The sequence below is a fragment of the Jaculus jaculus genome, chromosome 3 (genome assembly GCF_020740685.1).
Source record: "Jaculus jaculus isolate mJacJac1 chromosome 3, mJacJac1.mat.Y.cur, whole genome shotgun sequence".
Lineage (NCBI taxonomy): Eukaryota > Metazoa > Chordata > Mammalia > Rodentia > Dipodidae > Jaculus > Jaculus jaculus.
Window position 1 is genome coordinate 120696265 of NC_059104.1, and position 24424 is coordinate 120720688.

A 24424-nucleotide genomic window follows, 5' to 3' on the forward strand; every position below is an offset into this window, starting at 1 on the left:
CCCCCACGGGGTCGCGCACACGCAGAAAGGGCAACGCGCCTGAACGGACGTCTGAACTAGCCAATCAAAACTAAGAACGTCTTCCGGTGTGGACGAGAACTGGCCGCCTTGCTTGGTGACGTCACAAGGTAGCGCACCGCCCAGCCTGGGCCACAACTCCGAGCGCCTTCGGGAAAGGGGCGGGTCTTCTGCAGCCCTGGGCCAAGGTAGGTGCCATCGCCGGAGGCAACTGAGTCAGACAGTGAGGCCGGCGGGAATCAAGTAAGGAGTTTAGACACTTCATCCGTCATTTTGGACTCAACATCACCCCTGAGCCGAGGGCGCCTCTCCAGGTGAAGTACCGACATCTGGGCTGATAACAAAGAGGAATAAGAAGGCCTTAATGATATGGCCCAAAGGAAGTTAAGGGGGAAAAGAAAGAGGTGGAGGAGCAAATCGCGAACCTCTGTCCAATGGGCGTGGGGTCCTCTCACCTACACCTTACACTACTCCTCGTTCCGGGCCTGTGGGCGGAGCCGCTTTGAAGCCGATTTCGCGCGCTAAGAGCATCGGCCTTCGATTGGTCCGCGCCTTCCTCTCTTTGTGGACGCTGCCTGCGTCACCGCGGCCTGGGGCCGGCTGGAGCGTCAGAGGCGCGCGTCGTTCCTCGCGACCAATCAGCAAGGGCGAAGCGACGGGGAGAAGGAAGCGGATCCGCGGCCGCGCAGCGAAAGCGCATCCCTGCGCCCGCTTCGTCTCCCTCCGCCGCTGTCGGGGCCTAAGTGGGGAGCGGCTGGCACAGCGTCACCGGGAGGTCCGGGGAGGAAGTGGGCGGAGGGAGACGACCGCGGGGCCTTGAGCTCAGGCAGAGAGGCTCCGGTGAACGCCTAACGGGGACGGGGTGGGGTCCGCGGCCCGGGGCGGCGGCGGAGAAGACCGGAGCAGGATGGCGGCTTCGGCCCTGTACGCCTGCACCAAGTGTACCCAGCGCTACCCCTTCGAGGAGCTCTCCCAGGGCCAGCAGCTCTGCAAGGTCCGTGGACACCGGGAGGGAGGGTTCCTCTGCCGTCTCTCGAGGGTGCGCTGCGTCCCGTTCTTCACCCCGGGTCCCCATTTCCCCGGTGTCTTGGCATCAGGTGGGAAAGACCTAGCGGGACACCGTATCTTCCTAGATGGAGCGGGCTCGGCCAGGCCCGCGGGTCTCGGGTGGGGCTAGTGAGGCAGCCACCTGTCCGCGCTGCATAGACGGTGGAGTGGAGAGGTTTTCGTCTCGGTTTCTTGCCTGCTCTCTCCTTTGGCCCTGAAGTATAAGGGATCCGAAGCCTTGGCCAAGCTGGTGGCTTACACCTTGTCTGCTCAGGAAGCCAAGGGAAGAGAATGCTCTATGATTGGAAACTCTCCATCTCGTTAAAGCCGGGATGCTGTCTCTGAGCAAAGGTGCAAAATTATCTAGTTTCATCGTTTTACCTACCACTGAAATCGGCCCCGACAGCTTTCTTCATTTTGATGTACTATGTTACGCACATTTAATAAGGACAAAGACACCTATGCCCTCCTTATGTAAATGTAACTGGCCACTGATGTGCTAAATCACCCAGTTGTTAACGCTTCCAGCCAGGTTTGTTGAGGTATTAGACATCTGACTAGCTTGGGAAATTTCTCCCAGAAGAGCTAGGGTTGGGTTCTGGGATAGGTACTGACTGATTATATTTTCTTATTACAGGAATGTCGGATCGCACATCCTATTGTAAAATGTACTTACTGCAGATCAGAATTTCAACAAGAGAGGTTTGTATCTTAAACACGTGTGTAAGGAATGGGGGAGGCACTGCTATTCCTCCATTTGTGTTACTATGTAAAAATGATTTAACCTCTATAATTTTAATTTGAAAGTTATACATTACAGATCAAAGAATGCTAGCTAGAAAAACCTAATGTTTACATGTAAGTTTCAATTTAAATGAGAAAATGGGAATAAATTAATGGATTATAATAGAAAATATATACCCTTGCTAACAGCATTGCAAATACAATTAATCTTAAAATGTTAATGGGCTTGAGGAAAGAGCTATAGTGTTAGAAACTAACTTCCAAAGGTGAAGCTACTAGCTTTCTATCAGTGTGACTAGTACAGACTTTTGAAAAGCAATTCTACTTTGAGAGCCTAAGAGAAGAGTCAGTGTATTTTAATTAAAAATAAAGTGGGGGCATCACGTGGAGAATGGAAAGTTATGTTGGCAAGGATGCCTAATGCTGTGCATTAATAAATATGTTAACTTAATGAAAGTGAGGACTTTGGAACTAGAAGGTAGACATGAGGCTCTTTTTCTTTTATTAAAAAATTGCACAATAAACTGGGTGTGGTGGTTCATACCTATCATCCCAGCACTTCAGAGATGGAGGCAGGAGAACTGCAACTTAAGAGACTAGTGTGTTATATGTTATGTCTCAAGACCCTGTCTCTAAAATAAGATAATACTTAAAACATTTCTTATAGATTGGGGTTAAAAAAATCTTAATATAGTTTTAAATGATACTTGAAGCTGAGGAAACAGCTCAGTAGGTAAGTGCACATGCTGCACAAGCAGGAAGATCTAGTTACTATCCCAGGTATCCACATAAAGAGTTGGGCATGGCAGCACACACCTATAACCCCAGTGTTGATGGGAATGGAAAATGGAAAGATCCCTGTGGCTCCTTGGTCAGCCAGTCTAACTGAAAAACAGGGAGCTGTATCAAATAAATTAGGTGGATAATAAAAGAGGAAGACCCTTGATATCTTTCACTGCTACTGTAGTGTATGTACCCTTCTGTAGCACATCTACACACATACCACACATTCTGATACATATCAGTGTTTTTTTTGTGGGGGGGGTGGTTGTTTGTTTCGTCTTTTTTTTCAAGGTAGGGATTCACTGTAGTTCAGGCTGACCTGGAATTCACTATGTAGTCTCAAGGTGGCCTCGAACTCACAGCAATCCTGCCTCCCGATTAAAGGTGTGCGCCACCATGCCCGGCTTCATATCAGTGTTTTTAAAGACACTTGCTGTACGAACTGGGGAGATGGCTCAATGGTTAAAGGTGCTTCAAAGCCTCCTGACCTGGGTTCAACCCTAGCCACCCCACATAAAGCCAAACCCCAAAAGTGGTGTATGAATCTGGCATCGTTTGTAGCAACTAGAGGCCATGCCATGCCTATACACACATATGCATATGCACACATGAAATTGAATTATTTGCATTTTCATTTGCTGTAAGCTAGAGTAAGTTTCATTTATTTATTTAATTCAGCATTTTGTGAGTTATCCCAAGGTTGCATGTATGTAATCATCTATATATTACTTCCTTTGCAGCAAAACTAACACAATTTGTAAGAAGTGTGCTCAGAATGTCAAGCAATTTGGGACAGTAAGTATCTCTTGTTTTCGTTTCATGTCATTGCTGCTGACCAATTATTGACTTCCACAAAGATGTGCCATTAAAAAAAAATCATGATGTTCTTTTCTTAGGTATTTTAACATATTAAAAGATTTCATGGTAGATGTATTTTGTTGATAGTCTTCATGGGAAAATGACAACATTTAAAAATAAATTGCTCTATACTGAATTTAAATGTGAAATTTATGAAGCTATTATATAAAATATAAATTAAGCAAATTCCTTAATATGGAGAACCTACTTATCCATAATAGTATAATCAAACTTTTCCTTCATCTTTAAAACTACTTATATAACTGCACAGGTTAGTATTTATTCAAAACTGATGTCAGTTATCTTAGTACAGATTGTGTTTATATTATAGCTATTGTTGATACTATTTATGATTGGTCAAAGTGCTGACCTTAAAGCTCTATAATTTCCCAAAATGTCTTTTTAATATCTAGGAAAATCATGGTATGTTTGTTATAATTTATATTGATGATGCCTATGCCAGTATTGTGTGTGTGGGTGTATAAAGTTATTTTTTTGTAAGAGAAAGGTTATCGGTGTATCAGGGCCTTGATCTCCAGACATGTGCTCCACCATGTGTGTCTGGCTTACATGGGTTCTGGGTTGTCAAACCAGGGTCCTTAGGCATCAACAGTCAAGCGCCTTATCCTCTAAGCCATCTCTCCAGTCTCTATGCCAGGACTTTTAAGTTAAAACTCACATACTGTGTATATTTACTGAATCATTTGAACCTACAAATGATGTTTTTTAATTGAATAAATGATATAGCAGTTAAGCAAATATACTAATAAGACTTCATTTTTCATTTTCTCATTCTACGTTCATGAAATATTTCTATACGTAAATAGCATTATTTTTAAGCAGCTTCTGTGTTAATGTAACATTGTACAAGTCATAAGTATGTTTCTCATAATCATCTTCAAATATTCTGATAGTATGAGCTTTATGACTACAGAAGTATTAGTTGAATAGAAACATGATGATTATCTTTGAATATGTACTTGACAGAAAACTTAGCAATTTCCTTTGTTAATCCTTAAAATATGTCTAATACTGAATGTTTTATGCAAACAGTTTAAATATTTTAAATAGCTCAGTTAAACAAAAATTTTATCTTTTTCAGCCCAAACCTTGTCAGTACTGTAACATAATTGCAGCATTTATTGGTACCAAGTGCCAGCGTTGCACAAATTCAGAAAAAAAGTATGGACCACCTCAGACCTGTGAACAGTGCAAACAACAATGTGCTTTTGATCGGAAAGAGGAAGGAAGAAGAAAAGTATGCTTTATTTATGTTATGAAATTTCGAATAAAACATCAAACAAGTGGGAAACTTACTATATTAATCAATAAACTTATTTTAATCAACACAGTGTTCTTTGGGACCCTAAAAGAAAATGGTTAAAATGTAGGGATAGTGTATTTTGTCCTTGTATGAATCATAGATGCATTCATATTGATCAGTTAGGATCACGATATTTTAAAAATTTATGTCAGCTGTGATAGTGTATATCTGTAGTCCCTATTCCTTGGGAGGCTGAAGCAGGAGGATCATTGAGCCCAGGAGTTAAAGACCATCCTGGACAATATAGTTACACTGTCTCAAATAACTGTGAACTAAAAAAAAAAAATTTTTTTTTTTGCTCTGATAGCTATTCTGCACCATTTATTTATCCTCAATTTGGGAGACTTTGTAGTTACCTGAAGTTGCTAGTGTGAAAAATATCTGATGGCACATTAGCACATAAAATTCAAAGTTAGTCTTCTGCCTTTTGATATGGGCTCATATTTGAAACCGTTGTTTGTTTTTCTCTACCTACAGTGACTTAATAATTATGTGTATGCATGTGGCATTCCTCTGCTGATCAGCATTCACACAGGCCTCCTGTTGTCTATCAGTTTCAGTTGATTTGGAGGATGACTGTCTCTTTGAGGGGCTCCCCCAGGTCCCCCCACAGCAATGTATGTACCTTAGTTGTAAGACATGTCCCTCCAGCACTTCTTGTGTGAACAAACAGAAAACAGCATCTTTATCTTGGTCATATAGGTTTTGTCTTAATTTTGGAAAGAAGTGTCTTTCTCTCACTCTTTATGACATACAATTGATTCTCGTTATTTACAAACATTTATAAAATGTCAAAAACAAAGCTGGGCGTGGTGGCACACGCCTTTAGTCCCAGCACTCAGGAGGCAGAGGTAGGAGGATTATTTTGAGTTCGAGGCCAACCTGAGACTACATAGTGAATTCCAGGTCAACCTGGACTAGAGTGAAACCCTATCTCGAAAAACAACAATAGCAAAAATAATAATAATAACAAATGCCAGAAAAATTGAGTTAGTGAATGTCATTACTTCTAAGAGAAATAAAGGATTAAGTTCTTGCCTATAGTTATAACATGTTTTGGTCAGTTAACATTACTAATATGAATTGTCTTAAGCTTAAGATACCTCACATCAACTATAAATTCAACTGACCTCCAGGCCAATAGCCGGAATAAAACATTGAACATGCATTTTCTCCACAAGTCCATCATGCCTTAAGAATGCTGTATGATACTTCAGCGTTATTCTTTGGGACAAGTTTTAACATAAAAATCACTAGCAGAAAACACAGAAACTTGAAAAGCATAGCACTAAATAGACTGGAAAGGATAGTTGTTTATAGTAATAACTAGACAAGACAGAATGTTACTCTACTTTCTTAGGGACTGTTCTCTGGTGATGCAAGTGTTTCACTGCTCTGTACTTGCAATTGTACTTGCATGAAATGACTAAATATGCTGCATATAGATTTTGGAGTTAACAGATGAGCTTTAACAGGCAAATCTGAAAATAATGAGAATTGATTGTATATGTTATTTAACCTTTCCTGTTTTTCTGTAAGTTCACAATACATAAATGTTGTGGGAAATACTGTATCAATTTATTAATTACATCATGACTTAGCATTCAGGCTAGATTACTTGGCAGTATCTCAACAACTTGTCCTTAAATTCTAGGAATAAGTAAAAAGGTGTGTTTCTCCCAATTAAAAATACCTTAACTGTACTGCAAGTCTATATATCATCCTCAGCAATTTTATAATCCCCTAATAAGCCTTGTCCCAAGTTTCAAAATTGTCTGCTTTTACAAAAATCCATGGAAATGTGCATTCATAGAATTCTGCACATGTGTGGAATGTTAACTGGAATTTGAGCTTTTGGTTTCACTTACAGCCAGTTTACAAGTATACTTAATTTAATACATTTTTTTTAAAAGGTTGATGGAAAGTTGTTATGCTGGCTTTGTACTTTATCATACAAGAGAGTTTTACAGAAGACAAAAGAACAAAGGAAGAGTTTGGGATCTTCACATTCAAATTCTTCATCTTCATCTCTTACTGAGAAAGACCAGCATCATTCAAAACACCACCACCACCACCACCATCATCACCATCGTCACAGCAGTAGCCATCACAAGTAAGTACTTTACAATCTTGGTTTCTACAATCTTTCCTGACATTGATTTTGATGTTTTTATTGATGCTTACTTCAATTGCTAACAAAGTTGCTAACATGGTTGCCCTTGTTCATCATAACTTTAAGTGTCTGTGGCTGGGTCCCAACTTGATGCCAGGAGTAAAAATTACCTACATGGAATGTGTTTAGGTGCTTATCATAATAATAATAAAGATAATAAAGGTCTGAGACTTCGAGAATTGATCTATAAAATTGTCTTACATTAAGTCAAAACATGCAGTTTATTTCAATAAAATCATTTTTACATTAGTGACTGAGAAGTACCCTTTTACATTTAGTCTTCTAGAGTACAAATTAGAACATTTAGATCGTGATAAGAGCATTCTTTTTCTTTCTTTTGCATGTGTTAGGGACTCTGAGTTATTTTTACTACTGAGCTAAAGTCCCAACCCCATAGAAATATTGTTAATCTCGGAGAGCCTCAAAGTAGTATAAGAAATAATGTTTTTGACTACTGGTACTTTGCTGGTTGGTTTGTTTAAACATAGTAAGAACATTAATCAAATACAGACAACTACTTAATTCTTACAATGATTTTTGGGTAAGGGGAAGTTATGTAGTAGTAATATCTTAACTCTGCATGACATAAGGAGTTTTCTTAAATGTTAGCTTTGTGGAAAAGTCAACATTGAAACATGTAGTATATATATGCAAATAGAGACATGATGTGTACTCATTTTCAGAAGAATTTCTTGATTTTTTTTCCTAAATTTTACTGTGAAATCTAGAATTTCAGATAGTTATTTAAAATGTAATTTCATATGCTAAAAGCTGAAGCAGCCTTTCCAACACATATGTTCTGTCTTATTAAGAGTTGATTATAAGCTGTGTACAAATACCTATACCTCATAGAGTGTAAGGACTTACTGAGGCACTGATACTTACATCTACCATGCTGCGTTGTTTTCTGTGCTTGACAGTGGTAGACTGCATTGCAATAACTTCTAACTTGGCAATTGTGAAGAAGTCAGTTGTGTGATTTTTTATATCAGAGTAAGTAGCCCAAGAAACATAAATCTATCTTCTTGCTTGAAGAAAAAATATGGCTAATATATGCCATAATGGCTTATGATAAACCTACTCCTAAGACTGCTAAAAATGTCTATTTTTCTGTGTCCTTTAAGGGTAAATTTTTCTTAGCATGATGTGCAAGAACAAATCAGAGTATTTGTATGTTTGTGGAGTTAGATTATGTGGCATAAACCTAATCTCTTGTAAGAGTAGCAGGTTGTTGAATACAGAGAAAGGAGTGCTGGCTTTCAGTTTATTTTATTTTATTTATTGATTGATATTTAAGAAACCAAGTGAATTTATCTGGGTGAATTGGTTCAAGACAGCCAAGTACCAAAATTTCCTATTACTCAAGTCCCTAATAGGAAATGGTCTACTACTTCCATGCAGTCTTATGCACATTTTCTCATGCACTTTTAATCATTTCTAGATTACTTATGCTATCTAATATAGTGTGTTTTATAAATTGTTGTCATGCTTGGCTGTTTAGGCATTAAAGTTGAAAAACATTCTATACTTGTTGAGTGCAGACACAGCCATAGTAGGTTGGCACACATTTCCTGTCTGCATCTGGTTGAGTCCTCAAAGGCAGAACCTGAGGATACACAGGGCTGATTATACTCTTTTGTATCTGGTAGCTAAAAACAAGTTCATGACCAAGCAACCAGTTTGTAGAGTCCTATCTTAAGTAGATTAGAATAGCTATAAGGAGCATATATAATATAACAGAGAGTGGTTAATGTTGAAGGTGTGATGGCTATGGTAGGGGGCCTGTCACTAAGTAAGATCAGTTGGGTCCAGGAATGGAGAACTCTTAAAAAAGTAAGGTGGACATTCTAAGTGTTTCTGATAAATTAATATTAATGTGATATTACTTAAGATAAGGTTAGTACTATTGATATGTGATAATATTATTACTGATGCTTATACTTTAATGAATTTGTTTAAAACACCCAAGCATACATAAGATTATTCATTGCCAAGTAAAAAGCAAGTCAAGTTGGTGGAACTACAGTTATTATTTCCCCAGTTTTTGGTATTCGTTTACAGCTGGTTGATTCTTAAGAATATGGTTTTTTTTACTTTTCTTGAAAAAGCTTACATGGAGCCAGGCGTGGAGGCTCATGCCTATAATCCCAGCACTCAGGGAGGCTGAGGTAGGAGGATGGCTGATTTCAACACCAGCCAGTGCAGCAGAATGAGTTCTAGGTCAGCCTGTCTAGAGTGAAACTTTTCCCTTACAAAACAAACAAATAAAAAAGAAAAGACATTTACGTGAATAAATATATTAATGTTTTTATTCTCACACAAATATGTTGCTTATGTTCACACTATACTAAATTCTTTATATACATAATTCATTTAATATTCTTACGTACCTAGGATAGGAATTTTACTGAGCAAAGCTAGGACTGGGGTTTTATGTAACTTTCATAAGGGTACAGCCTACGTGTTACTAAATTATATAAATGTGTGCTTTCTTGTTCATAAAAGATATTCTATACTTGTTTTGTGAATACACTGATGATTAGTTAGAGATTAAAGTTCAAACTCAAAAGAAAAATGTAGCATTCATATTAAATTGTGATTGTTAATATGGCATATATGTCAAAGTAAAAATCAGTTGTTATGGGTGGGAGAGATGGTTTAGAGGTTAAAGCATTTGCCTGCAAAGCCAAAGGACCCCAGTTTGAGTTTGTTTGTAGTGGCTAGAGGCCCTGACATACCCATTCTCTCTCTCTCTCCCCCCCCTTCTCTCAAATTAAAAAAGAAAAAAACACCTTAAAAAACTTAAAAATCAGTTATTAAACTTCCCCATATTCTTAAAAAATATTTATTTGAGGGAAAGAGAGAAAGGCAGATAGAGAGAGGTGGAAAGAATGGCCGCATCAGGGCCTCTAGATGCTGCAAACAAACTCCAAATTCCAGATGCATGCACCACCTTGTGCATATGGCTTACATGGGTCATGGAAATTGAACCTTGGGTCCTTTGACTTTGCAGGCAGGTTCCTTATAAGCCATCTCTTCAGCCCGCTTAATATTTTTATCATGAGTTCTCTACAGACTAAATAAAGATCTAAAGGCTTTGGAGGAAAAGACAAAGAAATAAGATATTTCCTTGACTGGCTTCACACACTTTTTTAAGCAGCTTGAATTATTAGCTACACTTAAGATTATTTAGAAAAGTCTTAACTTTAAAGATTCAAATTTGCTATATGAAATAGTAAGGACAGCTGACATAATGAATCCTAAGTTTGACATACTCCTCTTGTAGTTTTTGCTTATACTCTATAATCCTTGGTATGATTTTATTGAATTTATGGAGATCCTAGAAAAGTTTTTCAATCTAATATAACACTGTTCCTCTTTTAAAGATTGTTAGATATCTAGTAATCGTTTGATTAGAATGAATCTTATTAAAATGTGATTTATTTGGTATATTATATTAGTTTGAGAACTTAAATATGCTTCTCTGAATCAAAAATATTTTGTTTATAACCTATGTAAATTGATTTTATTGAGAATGTTATTAATGTAAATAAATGCTATTATCAGATATCATTTATATATTTTTCAGAATCAGCAATCTAAGTCCAGAACAAGAGCAAGGACTGTGGAAACAGAGGTAAATACATTAATGTACTTTCTGAAGTATTTGAAATATACTCTTGTAAATGTGGTATCTCTTAAATTTGTTACTTAGACTTAAATTAGTGATACAATATTTACTAAGAAAAATAACTGAATATGTGATGCACCTTGCTACTTGAATTAATTTGACTGATGTGTGTTTTCAGCCATAAATCCTCTGCAGCAATTCAGAATGAAACTCCAAAGAAAAAACCCAAATTGGAATCTAAGCCATCTAATGGAGATAGGTAAATGAGAATTTCTCTATTGCTATTCAACTCAACTTGGTTGTACATTTGCAGTTGCATATTATTATAAGATGAAAGAATGAGAATAGAAACATGAGTCTTTTACACTATGACTTATTTGACTCACCTAGAACATAAACCATAATTAAATAATTTTGGCAATAAGAAAGTGGCACTGAACTATACTGTTACAATTGGGAATAAATTTGGGTTTTGAAAAGAAGCATCTGAGTAAAGAACATTATCTTAATTGTTCTTCAGAGGAACATGAATCTGATTGTGATATTTTTAAATTGACCTGCTTAAAAAATGTTGTAGGTTTAAAAATATTATTAGTGTGACTTTGTTTTAGTTCATTAGCCAAAAGTTTGCTGATGTTACTGTACAAATTGGCTGCCTATTGCTTTACACTAGAAGTATTGACCCCCTAAAAGCTAATACTGAATTATATTTCTGCAGGTGTATGTAATGTGTGCCATTAGTAAGGTAATTTGCCAGTTGCATCCATTTCTGTCAGGTACATATTTTTTTGCATTAGCCTTAAGGATGTTTGTGGAATTGTCTAATTTATGCAATTTGAACATCTGCTAATTTTCCTTCTACTTTATGTAACTGTGTTTTACTTTTTTCTTTTTAGTAGCTCTATAAATCAGTCAGCAGATAGTGGGGGAACAGACAATTTTGTCCTAATAAGTCAACTGAAAGAAGAAGTGATGTCACTTAAGCGTCTCTTGCAGCAAAGAGACCAGACCATTTTAGAAAAAGATAAAAAGGTAAGAAAGTGGTTCAGTGAAACCCAGTAATTTACGTATTGACATTTGCTTCATAATTGTGAATTCTTCTTATTTTACTATGTTATACATGACTTATAAGACCAACTACAGAGCCCAAATTAGAATATTAGCCATTTCATGAAGATAAGCAAAAATGGTCTTTTTGAAGTTTTGTAGTTCTAAGAATAAACTGAAAGTTAATTAGTTTTTTGGTAAGCATGAAAATTTAAAATAGGCCCAATATATTAATAATTTTTAAATGAGGTAAATGGAATATCATTAATTCTTATGATTTCAAATGCAATTAAATGTAGTCTTTGATGTATATTTATCATGTCTTTATATCAACTTGTATCAAATAACTGATGAAAAGTAACAGTACAATTAGTAATAGATGTCAAAGGTCATATTTTAAGAAGGTATATAGTGCTTAGTTTCTCGTTTTTAAGTCCAAGAATATCATGTTAGCGACAAGTGGTAGAATGCTAACAGAATTACAGACAGATTTATGATTATGATTATATAAAAACACAATAGCCAGGCACAGAGCAAGACACAAGTTTGGCAGTCATTTAGTAGTATTTTGGCTTAACTTCTGGTTTTAATAGTTTTCTGTTTGGCCTTGAATAGAGTACTTTCATTGTATTGGCATCTGTTTTCTCATTTTAAAAATAAGAGCTTCAGAACTGGGGAGGTGGCTCAGTTGGTAAAGTGCTTGTTGCATAAACATGAGGGCCTGAGTTGAGATCCTCAGAACCTACACAAATGCTTTGCATGGTGGCACACACCTTAGCTCAGAGGTGGAAACTAGGGCTGACCAGCTGAATAAATGAGCTCTGGGTTTAGTGAGAGGCTCCTACTCAATAAATAAGGTGAAATCTCCCTGAGTAAAGTGAAGAGCAACTGAGGAAAACACCCCAGTGTTGACCTTTGGCCTCCATGCACATGCATGCACACATACAGACATATGTGCTTAATTTTTTTTTTTTAAGGTTAAATACAGGTTGGAGAGATAGTTTAGTAATTAAGGTATTTGCCTGCAAAACCAAAAAACCCACTTTGAATTCCCCAGGACCCACATAAGCCAGATGCACAGGGTAGTGCATATGTCTGGAGTTTGTCTGCAGAAGCTTAGAGGCCCTGGTGCTCCCATTCTTTCTCTGTCTGCCCCTCTTATAATAAATAAAAATTTAAAAAATGGAAAAAGCTTCAATACTATCTTATGAAATGATTGTGATAATTAGATGAGCAGCAAAGTTTACATTTGTACATGTTGTTTAATTTCAGACAATGTACTTGGACCTGTTTTAGACAAACATGCAGAAGAACATTAAAAGCATTTCAGTTTTTGAATCAGACATGATTATGAATAAGTTTATGAATTATATGTCTCTCAGTGCCATAGTGGTACTGAATTCTGAGTGGGCTTTTATTTTATGGCACTTAGAACTGGTTACATTAACGACAGTTTTCTCATTCTTTGTTTAGTATGCTGTCTATTTTACTATGTGTCTTATTTTAAGATTAGTATATGAAAATTAGCATTTACGTTAAAGGTAAAATTTGATATTTGTTCTATAGTCTTTTTTGATAGTGGTTTTAGTTAATGACTTTTATGGAAATGTATTCTGTGCATAAAACTTTGTACACTTCTTACCCAAAACCAAGTATATCTATATTAACCTCAACAAAGTTTAATGCCACATTTACTTCAAAGTAGCAATAATCTCCAAACCTGGTATTAATAAATTGCAGGAAGCTGACTTGTTCAGATTTCTTTACATAGCAGTATGACTATTCTACAATAGTTATTCATTTGAAACTTTCTCCTTTTGTTAATGTTTCCTTAAAAGGAGGGGCTTTAAAATTAGCCATGTTGTTTGGGAAGGAATTATGAATCTAACATGAGTATGCACATTTTGTTTTATAAACCTAATTAATACAATTAAGTTATTTTCCTGCCCTTCATGGTTATTGAGTGACTTCTAGAGCCATGCTGTACTAGATCAGAAGGATGCAAAGACAAACATAGTCTTGTCTTCCTGAAGTTCACAGTCTGGGTGAAACTCACAGTGCAGTGACTACAGTATTGGTTGATCTGCCATGAACTAGCCTTGCAGAGCAGAAATTCTGTAATAATAAGAAAACTTATACATGAATTTGACAAAAGCAGAGCCTTTCATTTGGAAAGATAAGTATGAGATACTGTGACTTCTGTCCTTTGGCTGATCTGAGCCTTTTCCTTTACTAGATACTGGGTAATTAAGAAGAAATACACAAATTTATAAAGCTCACATAAGGCCAGACATTTAAAATAACTTGAAATCATTTCTGCATAGTTCAGTTAATGAAATTATCTAACAACTACTACTTTTTTTGTAACAACTTTTTGTTTAATTTTTATTTATTTTCTTTTGAAGCAGGGTCTCATTCTAGCCCAGGCTGGCCTTTAGTTCATGGATTCTTCTGCCTCAGCCCTTCAAGTGCAGATATTAAAGGAGTGAACCATCATTCCAGGCCATTTTTAAAAAATATTTTATTACCTATTTGAGACATAGAGAGAGAAGAGAGAATGGGTACACCAGGGCCTCCAGCTGTTGCAAATGAACTCCAGATAATAGCCATTAAGCTTTTTTATTGCCATACCAGTGTCAAAATGTGATCAATAAAGCATGTTTCCTGAAAAAAACAACTTCTCAAATGTTCAGATAGATACTTTCTTTTTTTTTTTTTTTTTTGTTTTGTTTTGTTTTTCGAGGTAGGGTCTCACTGTGGTCCAGGCTGACCTGGAATTAACTCTGTCATCTCAGGGTGGCCTTGAACTCATGGCAATCCTCCTACCTCTGCCTCCCGAGTGCTGGGATTAAAGGCATGCGCCACCACGCCCGGCTCTAGATAGATACTTTCTTAACTTGAAAATCATACTGTTGCAGAGAATGGCAAATCACCATTTCGCAAAAGCTATTATAGATAGAAGGTAAATCTCAAGAAACTACTAGTGGTGTCATCCACTTTATAGTAAATAGGAGTCTACTATGAAGAATATTTAAATAGTGTGTATGGGGATATATAAAGATATGTGTATATAATGTTTTTCTCTTAATCTCAGTTAACTGAACTAAAGGCAGACTTTCAGTACCAAGAGTCAAATTTGAGAACAAAGATGAACAGTATGGAAAAAGCTCACAAAGAAACTGTGGAACAACTTCAGGTAAATGATGTTAAGTTTAGTGTTAGGCATGAAGAGCTAAACCAGAATAATAGCATTCATTTACTTGGGTTGATTTTAACTCCATTTTGTGCATATTTTATGCATTGTCAGTTTTAATGTTTACTTTGTGAGGTCTTACTCTTGAAATCACTTGAGAGGTGATTCAGTGCATTTATCCTAAAAACGTATGCCTAAACTTGAATTGGGATATCCAGGAAACATTTGGAATATATTCATTTGATTATTGAACTAAAAGCAGAGTATCAATTTGTGACACTAGGGTGGAAATAAGGGTTGTAGTAGTAATTATTCTTCTAGTTTCCCTTGAGATAATGGGAAAGGAGGTGGATACAGAAAACCCAAATCTCAGAGACCATGTCTGAAGGAAATGTGTGCTATATGTAAGTGCTGTAAGTCAAGACAGTGCACTTAGCTTATGGTTACAGCTGCCAAACTCTATGCCAGCAACAGCTGTTCATCCACCTCAGGCTCATAGTATTGCAAAGTCTATTAAATCCTCTTAAATATACAAAATACTGCATGATCAAATGGAGAGTCACAACGGTAGCAAAGACGGCAGAACCCGATGATTTGTATTCAATCAAGGATAGTGAGCACCTGGGATAGAAGCAGATGATTCTCTCACTAAAACTCATTTTTACTTAGGTTTCATAAATTGAGAAGTGAAACTACATTAAATTAAATGACACTTTCTCTATAAATTCTTCCATTGAGAATTGAAGTCTTTGAGTAACAGAGATAAAGGTTGAGTTTGTTTAATTTTCATTTCAGTCATTCATTTTTGCAGTGCTAGGGAACAAACCCAGCTCCTTACACATGCTAGACAGGTGCTCTACCACTGAGATCAGCCCCTAAAACTAAAAAGTTTTAAGTTTTAAACATACAGATGATGCTATTGTACAGATTTTTTTTATTTGATGGAAGAGTACAGCTTTAAAAGGAAGAAATAACAATTGCATCATGCTTTTGTTCCTTGTGAGTTTTGTATGCTTTCTCATAACAACAAAAGATATTTGCTATTCCTCCTAAGCTGAGCAAAATGGTAGGTACCTGCTAAAATTCAAAGTACACATGTCCTGGTCTTACTATTAAAAGGAATTTTGAAGAGGAGTAACCTCTCACAAAATCTAAGACAAACAAATTATTCAAATAGTTTGGCTGGTGAGTGGTAATTCTGGAAATGCATCTGACATCATCTGCCCTTATCATACACTGAAGGTCTTGTACAGTATTTACTGTTGGCAATCACCAACAGTTAATGTTTATTACATTCTTACTGGGTTATGCTGAGTGATTCCCAATATAATCAGCCGCTTGAATCCAATATATAACCAAAGCTCTTAAGTTAAATCCATGGTGAGATCACAGAATAACCACAACTATGAGCAGTACTTAGGTATGATTTAACTGGGTATGCCCCACTGCTCAAAAGAAGAGAACTGCTGTGTGTGGTGGCGCATGCCTTTAATCCTAACACTCAGAAGGCAGAGGTAGAAGAATCATCATGAGTTCGAAACCACCCTGAGAATACAGAGTGAATTCCAGGTCAGCCTGGGCTAGAGTGAGACCCTACCTAGAGAAAAAACAAAAAACAGAGAACCTTCTTTACTTTAGCCTGATTGATATCTTAAGCCTACATCCCTCTTAGCTGGTTTCATATAATTACATTGTAGCTAATATTCATGCAGAAATAGGACAACTTCAGTGTTATTTTCTGTCTTTATTTTCTCCTTACAACAATCAAGTTAGAAACTCTGGTCAGATAATTAATAAGTAGACCATAGAAACTTGAATCTTCTGTCTCAGTTTTGCCTGTTCTGCATTGGTTTATAGGCAACCTCAGGTTACTCAAGAGTTTCTATTAAATTCTGTGAGCACACTACTTCCCTGTACATTTTGAGATTGCTCAAATACTACAATTTATTAATAATATATTAATTATAATTATATAATATAATATTTATAATATATGTATATATTTTATAACATAAAATATAATGGTAATATATTAAGTAATAAATAATATAGCTGTTCTTTTATAGCTAAGAGTAAATTTAACCTATTCCCCTTAGGAACCAATTACTTGTAGCATTCTTTACTGAGCTGAGTAAACAGTAAATTTATAATTTTTCTGAGGTGATGTTTCATAACAAAACCCAGAATGGCCTTAGACTCAGAATTTTACTTTCTCAGCTTCCAAATGCTAGACTTAGAGATGCACCCTACCCCATCTGGCTATTTTCTTAAAACAGTATGTGGTAAAGAATTGAACACAAACAAAATTTATATTGCTCTAATGGCTGTTAAAATATTCTAAGCTAACTTGGGAGTAAACACCAAACTTCTTCCTCAAACTGGTGTCAGATGTCTTCTGAATACCAATCAGACCAAGTGCACACTATGCTCTTACGTTAGAAATGAGGCTAAAAGCTAACATTTGAGAGCCTGCTATGAATCAGTTACTGTAGCTGTTTGATTAGCTTTTTCATGTCACTTACGTGAGTGTGGGGTTGTTATGTTAAAATTAGAAAATAATACTCTAGGTTACACAGGAGGTAAGTGATAGAACCAGGATTTAAAGCAGGATCTGTGTGATTCTTGCTTGCAGTATTCCTTTAGGCTAATATTTCTAAATGTCTGACATGTTGAAAAGTTAAATTAATTTTACTGACTTCAGTAGGATGTATGATACATTTTTAGAATAAAAAATTTCATGCTATTAAATTTCATTTAAATACTGCATTGTGAAATTCTTACTTAATCTACTAGAATAAGATTTAGATTTGCCCATTTAACAATTCATATGTTATTTTTGGTACATAGTTGTTTAACAAATTTAGTGATGTAAAAAGAAAACTATATAAAGTTTAAGGTTAACTGTAAAGATATTAAGAAAAACTTTTTTCAAGACCTAAGATGTAATTTCTTGCATTTCACATTTAGAATGAGGAATTATAAGTTCAGTTTTCCTTGATTATGAAGAGAACATTGGAAGATTCCACTTTTTAATTATTTGATATGTCAATAAATAAATGTAACTGACATTCTCTGAAGCAAATTTGTAAATATTTTTCATAATTTTATAGTTTGAAGTTTGTTTCTGATGTTTCCTATCTTAAGCATAAAGATAAAGTGGCACGTAGCTACCCATGATTTACAGTTGTTTATCAGATTGGTCAGCAGAGTAATGAAGTGCATGGCTATAAATGTACTATTGTATTTCCGGTTCCAGGGGTTATCACTTGGCTTGTCTTCTTATTTTCTCAGACTATTTAGGCATTTCATTATTATTTGTTGTTTCTTCTTGAGTCAGGGTCTTGTTTTATATTATACCTGGTCCATAAATCACCAAGTACCTATATTTGTTCCACCTCAGCCTCTGAAGTGCTAGGATTACAGACGTATGCCACCATGCCTTGCTAAAACTATTTGAAATGAAAATAAAACTTTATTCAAGTTAGGTTGGTTTTCTAGATTTGAAATTGGTTTTGAATTTGAAACTGGAACTTCCTTAACCACCTTAGTAACATAATACCTATAGAATAGGACAAGCCTAGTAATGAAGCCAAACAAAAATGACTGGATGGTTGGAAAGATGTCCAAACAGTTAAAAGGTGCTTGCTTTCAAACCCAGATGGCCTGAGTTCAAATCCCTTTTATACACATAAAGCCAGACGCACAAAATGACACATCATCTGGAGTTCGTTTTCAGTGGCAAAAGGCACTGATGTGTCCATTCGTTTTCTCTCTGCTTTACAATAAATTTTAAAAGTGACTGGATTGCTTATTCAAGGTGGCATTTTAGAGGTCATGGGTGTTAAATTGGAAAGCTAGAGAAATGGTGAGGGATGATAGTACAACTTGGAAAAGCATGTCATGAAAGTAAGGTGTGATGCAGAGTATATTCTAGCCAACAAAGCTAAAATTTGAGTAGAAAATAAAGCAATAAAGTTTAAAAAATCAGTCTAGATCAAAAATTTTGAAACTTTGCAAAGTAATTTCCCAGTGTTTGCCGAGGATTTATTTTCAAATTTTATTTTTATAGAGTAGTGCTCAGGTTCTAAACTTTCTATTATTTACATTTAAGAGTCCACAGGTAGACTGCAAAGTGGCAATGGCATAGAAATTATGAAAATACTCCCTTAAAGGTCCCTATTTACATAGTGTTTCACAAATAGTAGCAGTCATCAGTGACACATTTGGATCATTGATCTTGGCAATGTCCTTGTCAGTGATGGATAGGACATTTTAAATTTTTTTTTTTTTTTTTATTTGAGAGTGACAGACAGAGAGAAAGACAGATAGAGGAAGAGAGAGAATGGGCACACCAGGGCTTCCAGCCTCTGCAAACGAACTCCAGACGCGTGCGCCCCCTTGTGCATCTGGCTAACGTGGGACCTGGGGAACCGAGCCTCGAACCGGGGTCCTTAGGCTTCACAGGCAAGCACTTAACCGCTAAGCCATCTCTCCAGCCCGGATAGGACATTTTATAGTGAAGTGCAAGTTCATATTATTGGCAAGATAAAATTTTGAGTCTTTGAAAAAATTTGTATTTTTCTTGAAACAATGGCACGACACTACTTAGATCATGCCAAAGCAAGTGCCAAATGTCTTGTGACAAATTAAAAATCAGTAGCAGGGCTGGCACAACGGGTTAACGGTTAAGGTGTATGCCTGCAAAGCCAAAGGACCTAGGTTCAATTTCCCAGGACCCATGTAAACCAGATGCATAAGGCATAGATCTGGACTCCATGGGTCTGGAGTTCATTTACAGTGGCAGGAAGCCCTGGAGCACCCATTCTATTCCCTGCTCCCTCCTTCCCTTCTTCTCGCTCACAAATAAATAAAAATAGAAAAAAAAAATTCAGGAGCAGTTTTGATGGATACTTAAAAGGGCAAAATTACAGTCGAGGAGACAACTCAGTAGATTAATTACTTGCCATGCAAATGTGAATACCTAAGTTCATATCCTTAGAACCCTCATAACACAGAACACTATGGCACAAGTGTCTATTCTACAGTGAAGTGGAGAAAGGAGACACCCCCAGAGCCTCGCAAATCAGCTTGTCTGTCAAATGTAGTAGCAAATAGTGATAGGCCCTGGCTAAAACAAAGTTAAAGGCCAGGACCAACACTTGAAAATTCTCTGAACTCAATATGTGTGTTGTGGTACGTGTGTACCTGCACTTACATGAACACGTGTGCACATGTGTACACACACATATATTAAGAAAGGAGTTGGGGGGCTGGAGAGATGGCTTAGCGGTTAAGTGCTTGCCTGTGAAGCCTAAGGACCCCGGTTCGAGGCTCAGTTCCCCAGGTCCCACGTTAGCCAGATGCACAAGGGGGCGCACGCGTCTGGAGTTTGTTTGCAGAGGCTGGAAGCCCTGGCATGCCCATTCTCTCTCTCTCCCTCTTTCTCTCTGTGTCTGTTGCTCTCAAATTAAAAAAAAAAAAAAAAAAAAGAAAAAAAAAAAGAAAGGAGTTGGGGGCTAGAGAGATGACTTAGCAAGTAAGAGCACTTGCTACATGAGCATGAAGACCTGAGTTCAATTCCCAGCACTCACATAAATATGGCTGAAACCCTAGAACTGAGCAGGACTTGTTGGTCAACCAGTCTAACTGGAAAAAACCAAAACAACAACAGAAATAAGCAAAAACAGCATAAGCTGTGGGTTCAGACAGGAACCCTTTTTCAAGGAAGTAAGATGGAAGAGCAGTAGAGAAGGACACCCAATGTTTTCCACTCTCCTTCACACACAGTGCATGTGCATCTATACATACTGAAGATGTGCACACACAAAGGGGTCTTTTGTAAAGCTATAATATGTTGCACAAAACAATCTCTTAGCTTTTCCTACATAATGATAAACATCAAATGAAAGATTTCATGCTGCTTTCTAGGAAATATTCCTCCCAAATAAACACAGTGACTCATTCTTTACTGAATTAGTAAATGTAATTTTAATAGCTTTCTTTTTAAAGAGCCAATACTTTCTTCCTGCTTTAAATTTGAACCTTCTTTGTGGATGTACTTCTTGTGACAATTATCTTTGGACATTTACCTTGATACTGCACCAAATTGGCCAATCTAGAATTTTTCTTTACATATCTAACCTATGAATGACCTAAATATAAGTAGTATGTTCTTATTTGTTAGTGGTTTAATGAGATTTTTGTAACATGACTAGAAAAACAGTACTTAAGTAAGTAGTAGTCTTCAGCATGACTGGAACTGATTTCAAACATTTTAAATCTTGAATTTTTGTCTCTCACAGGCCAAAAACAGAGAACTACTCAAACAGGTTGCAGCATTGTCAAAGGGTAAAAAGTTTGACAAAAGTGGAAGCATACTAACATCTCCTTGAAAAAGTAATTTATTTAGTGTTCATGCTTACAGTGTAAATTTGGGGGACAATAATCTGTGAAACCCTTAAATTCTGTGTAGTGGAAAAATATTTTTACACACCACATGACTTGGTGTGTTTCTTATTCACTTTTGTAACTGATATACATTTTTTAAGTTGTAAAACATTCAGATAAAACTTCAACTGGTTTGGAGTAACTTTTTAATTATTTGATATCCAGAAACGTTTTTGCCAGCAATAGTAGTTAACACTTGTAAAGGAGTGCATGAGTAGTACTCCTTATAAAATGCAACTTGCAATAATGGAGTAGGTGTGGTTTAAAGAATTCAGAGCAGCAGGGGTTTTGTTTTATTTTAACACTATGCTACTTTCAAATAGTTTTCAATTTAGAAATTGAACTTTTAAACATGGAAAATGGTGAACACTGGCTTTTGGTAGTTGTATTTTTACTTCACATAAACACGAATTTAGGTGAAAATCATGGTGCTTTTTATTAAAAGAACAACTTTAGAGTATATGTAAATACGCTTTTAAAAGTTACATCACTAACATTAGTTTAGTAACCTAACATTTTCATTATTGTTATTGGAATTCATGTTTAATGTACAGTATCCAAGGTAAAATGTGTTTCTGTTTTGTAAAAACTGTAGATTTTTACTTACAAGTGCCTTTTTGCCACCTAATGTTTTTATTTATAGGAATGCTGATCTTTTTGTACATAGTTTGTTTAAAATCATGTTAATAAATGTTTGTATATAAGTGTGTATGTACAGGAGCCTATTTCAAAAGAATTCGAAATTGTTAGTAACATGCCTAAAGTTGCATATTAACTGATAATGCATATAGACTTTAGATGAATTTTGGCTTTTTTCTCTGTGATAAGGGATGCCATTCATGGAATTCACTTAATTATGTTGAAATACTTTCCAAAAAAATTTAACTTTAACTTGTTCTGATAGAAAAATTTTATTTCTTATGTTATATGGCTTCATTTTTATATGTGGTTTATGTGTTTTACTTTATTTTTTATATAAATTTTCCTTAAAATTTATAATGTTTCTATAAAGGTTCCTGTATCTCTTTCTTTATAACATATGCCTAAGTTAATATTTATGTACACCATACTTAATTTGTAAATGTAATGAAAATTTAGAAAATTATCTTTATAATCTAATCTGTGCTTATGTCTGAATAAATTGGAATCTATAAGATTCAGACAGTATTTATAAGCAATTTTTCTCAAAGTATAGAATGGTTTATAAAAGGTTAAGATGGTGTGGGATAGATTATATGGCATTATGACATATATTTGGACTCTAGCAGTTTGCCAATAATAGAAATTATCTCCTACTTAATATCAGTTCAAACTGTTTACTTTTAAAACCTCAGGCATTTTTAGAAACACTGTATGGAGTGGGTTCTTTGCTTTGGGAATTTATAGACAAATTTCTGTCAAGTTAACTGTTAATTGATCATATTTGAAGGTTGTGTTTTAGATTATATGAATTTTATATCAAAAATTAGATTTCTTAACATTTGAGTGTAACAGTTTTTATCATTATTCATGTTTCAATAGACTATTCCTATTGTCATTTATTGAAAGTGATAATAACTCTTTGTGCAAATTGGAAATACATATGTAATCAAAGGTAATTTTCAGGTAATAGTAAGATTAAATTACTCAGATATGGAAAAATTAAGCCCAATTTCTACATGAAATCTTCACCAAAAAAGTCTCAAATTTACTATTGTCAGCCATGGTAGGTAATGTCCTGACATGGGTTTTAATGTTTGTAGCATTTGCTAAGTTCATAAAATAGCTATTACCTTTGTTTAAGATTTGTATAACTCATACTATAGTTTCTTAGCCATTTTACAACCTACAATTGTTATCATAGTTTTAGAATAAACTATAATAGTTCTTACATCTTGGGCGATGCTACAAAAGAAATTTGACCCTCCCCCTTAGCTAACATTAAAATTGAAAATCACTTTAAAATAATTTATCTTTGTAAGATCCAAAGCAAAAGCCATTTGTGGCTTCACAGTATTTTGTCCTTATTAAGTTCCCTCTCTTTAAGTCCATGACATTATTTTCTAGCTTTATTTTTCTTTCGCAGTTGTATAAATGGTAAAGTGGGTCCTAGCCCTGGAGCAGTAATATACTGATATAATGAGCTCATGCTCCCAAGTGTGGACCTGTGAGGAGATACTATGGTGTGCTGTATTGTGCTATTAGCCTGTTACTGCAGTTAGCATTTACAGTGAGGGTTATCTTGGCTCAAGTCATTTATGTATTAATAGCCTGTGAATATTGCAGTCCTTTTTAGATTGTATTGGTCTAAATATGCATTCTACAGTGAACCTATTATGCTGTTCACATGTATAGACGAACAAAATACTGTACTTGTACACATCTGACTGTTGACATTTTGTACTTTTTTCTAAGTCCAATATTTCACAATAAAAATATACCAAAAAGTTTGTGTTTAATTTTCTTTTTCTATAACAAACTTGGTGGCTTCAAACAACACAGAATAGGGGCTGTAGAGATGGCTTAGTGGTTAAGCACTTGCCTGTGAAGCCTAAAGACCCCGGTTCAAGGCTCAATTTCCCAGGACCCATGTTAACCAGATGCACAAGGGGGTGCACGTGTCTGGAGTTTGTTTACAGTGGCTGGAGGCCCTGGCGCGCCCATTCTTTCTCTTTCAAATAAATAAAATATGTTTAAAAAAAAAAACAGAATAATCATCTGACATTTCTGGAGGACACCACTCCAAAATTGGTCTCACTAGGCCATAATCAACATGTTGACTCCTCTATCCTGGAGACTTGTCAGGGAGAATGTTTTCTAGCTTGGACAGCTGAAGTCCTATCAATTGTGTTAAGTAACCCTCAAAGCTCAGAGTATAGCAACATCTTTAAATGACTTCTCTCTTGCCTTCCTCCCTTCCCTCTTACAATGATCTTGGCCTATCATCATATCTATTAAAATATTCTCCCAACTCAAATCCTTAGACATATGTGTAAATTGTCCAGTCAGGCTCCATATTTATGGATTCTGAGGATTTCTTTTGAGCCTACTATAGGAATCATCACTGTTTTCCCTTTTCCCCACATGAAGGCTTAAAACAATAGATAAGAGAGGGAATAGCAGACCAAACATTAGAAGCCTGTCTATTCAGTCTCCTTTAGTGTGTGTGTGTGTGTGTGT

The 24424-nt window shown here is 36.0% G+C and overlaps 1 protein-coding gene across 2 annotated transcripts; it reads left to right on the forward strand.

Moving 5' to 3' along the window:
• Window positions 1-713: 713 nt before the first annotated feature.
• On the forward strand, window positions 714-22207 carry Fam76b (family with sequence similarity 76 member B). Of its 2 annotated transcripts, none has more exons than XM_004661922.2 (10): window positions 714-1012; window positions 1703-1767; window positions 3333-3387; window positions 4553-4708; window positions 6688-6887; window positions 10537-10584; window positions 10757-10837; window positions 11475-11610; window positions 14720-14821; window positions 21121-22207. In XM_004661922.2, the coding sequence occupies exons 1-10, from the start codon at window positions 926-928 to the stop codon at window positions 21208-21210; spliced, it is 1020 nt and encodes a 339-aa protein (XP_004661979.1). In that variant the 5' UTR covers window positions 714-925; the 3' UTR covers window positions 21211-22207. The 2 variants fall into 2 exon arrangements, with proteins under 2 accessions (XP_004661979.1, XP_045001427.1); XM_045145492.1 differs by having other exon boundaries at window positions 11478-11610.
• Window positions 22208-24424: the final 2217 nt, after the last annotated feature.

Bases quoted from the DNA above. Each gene is read 5' to 3' on its own strand.
- Fam76b (XM_004661922.2), top strand. From the start codon at position 926: ATGGCGGCTTCGGCCCTGTACGCCTGCACCAAGTGTACCCAGCGCTAC. The intron at 1,768-3,332 runs GTTTGTATCTTA...CTTCCTTTGCAG, and splicing joins TCAGAATTTCAACAAGAGAG to CAAAACTAACACAATTTGTA. The intron at 14,822-21,120 runs GTAAATGATGTT...TGTCTCTCACAG, and splicing joins AAACTGTGGAACAACTTCAG to GCCAAAAACAGAGAACTACT.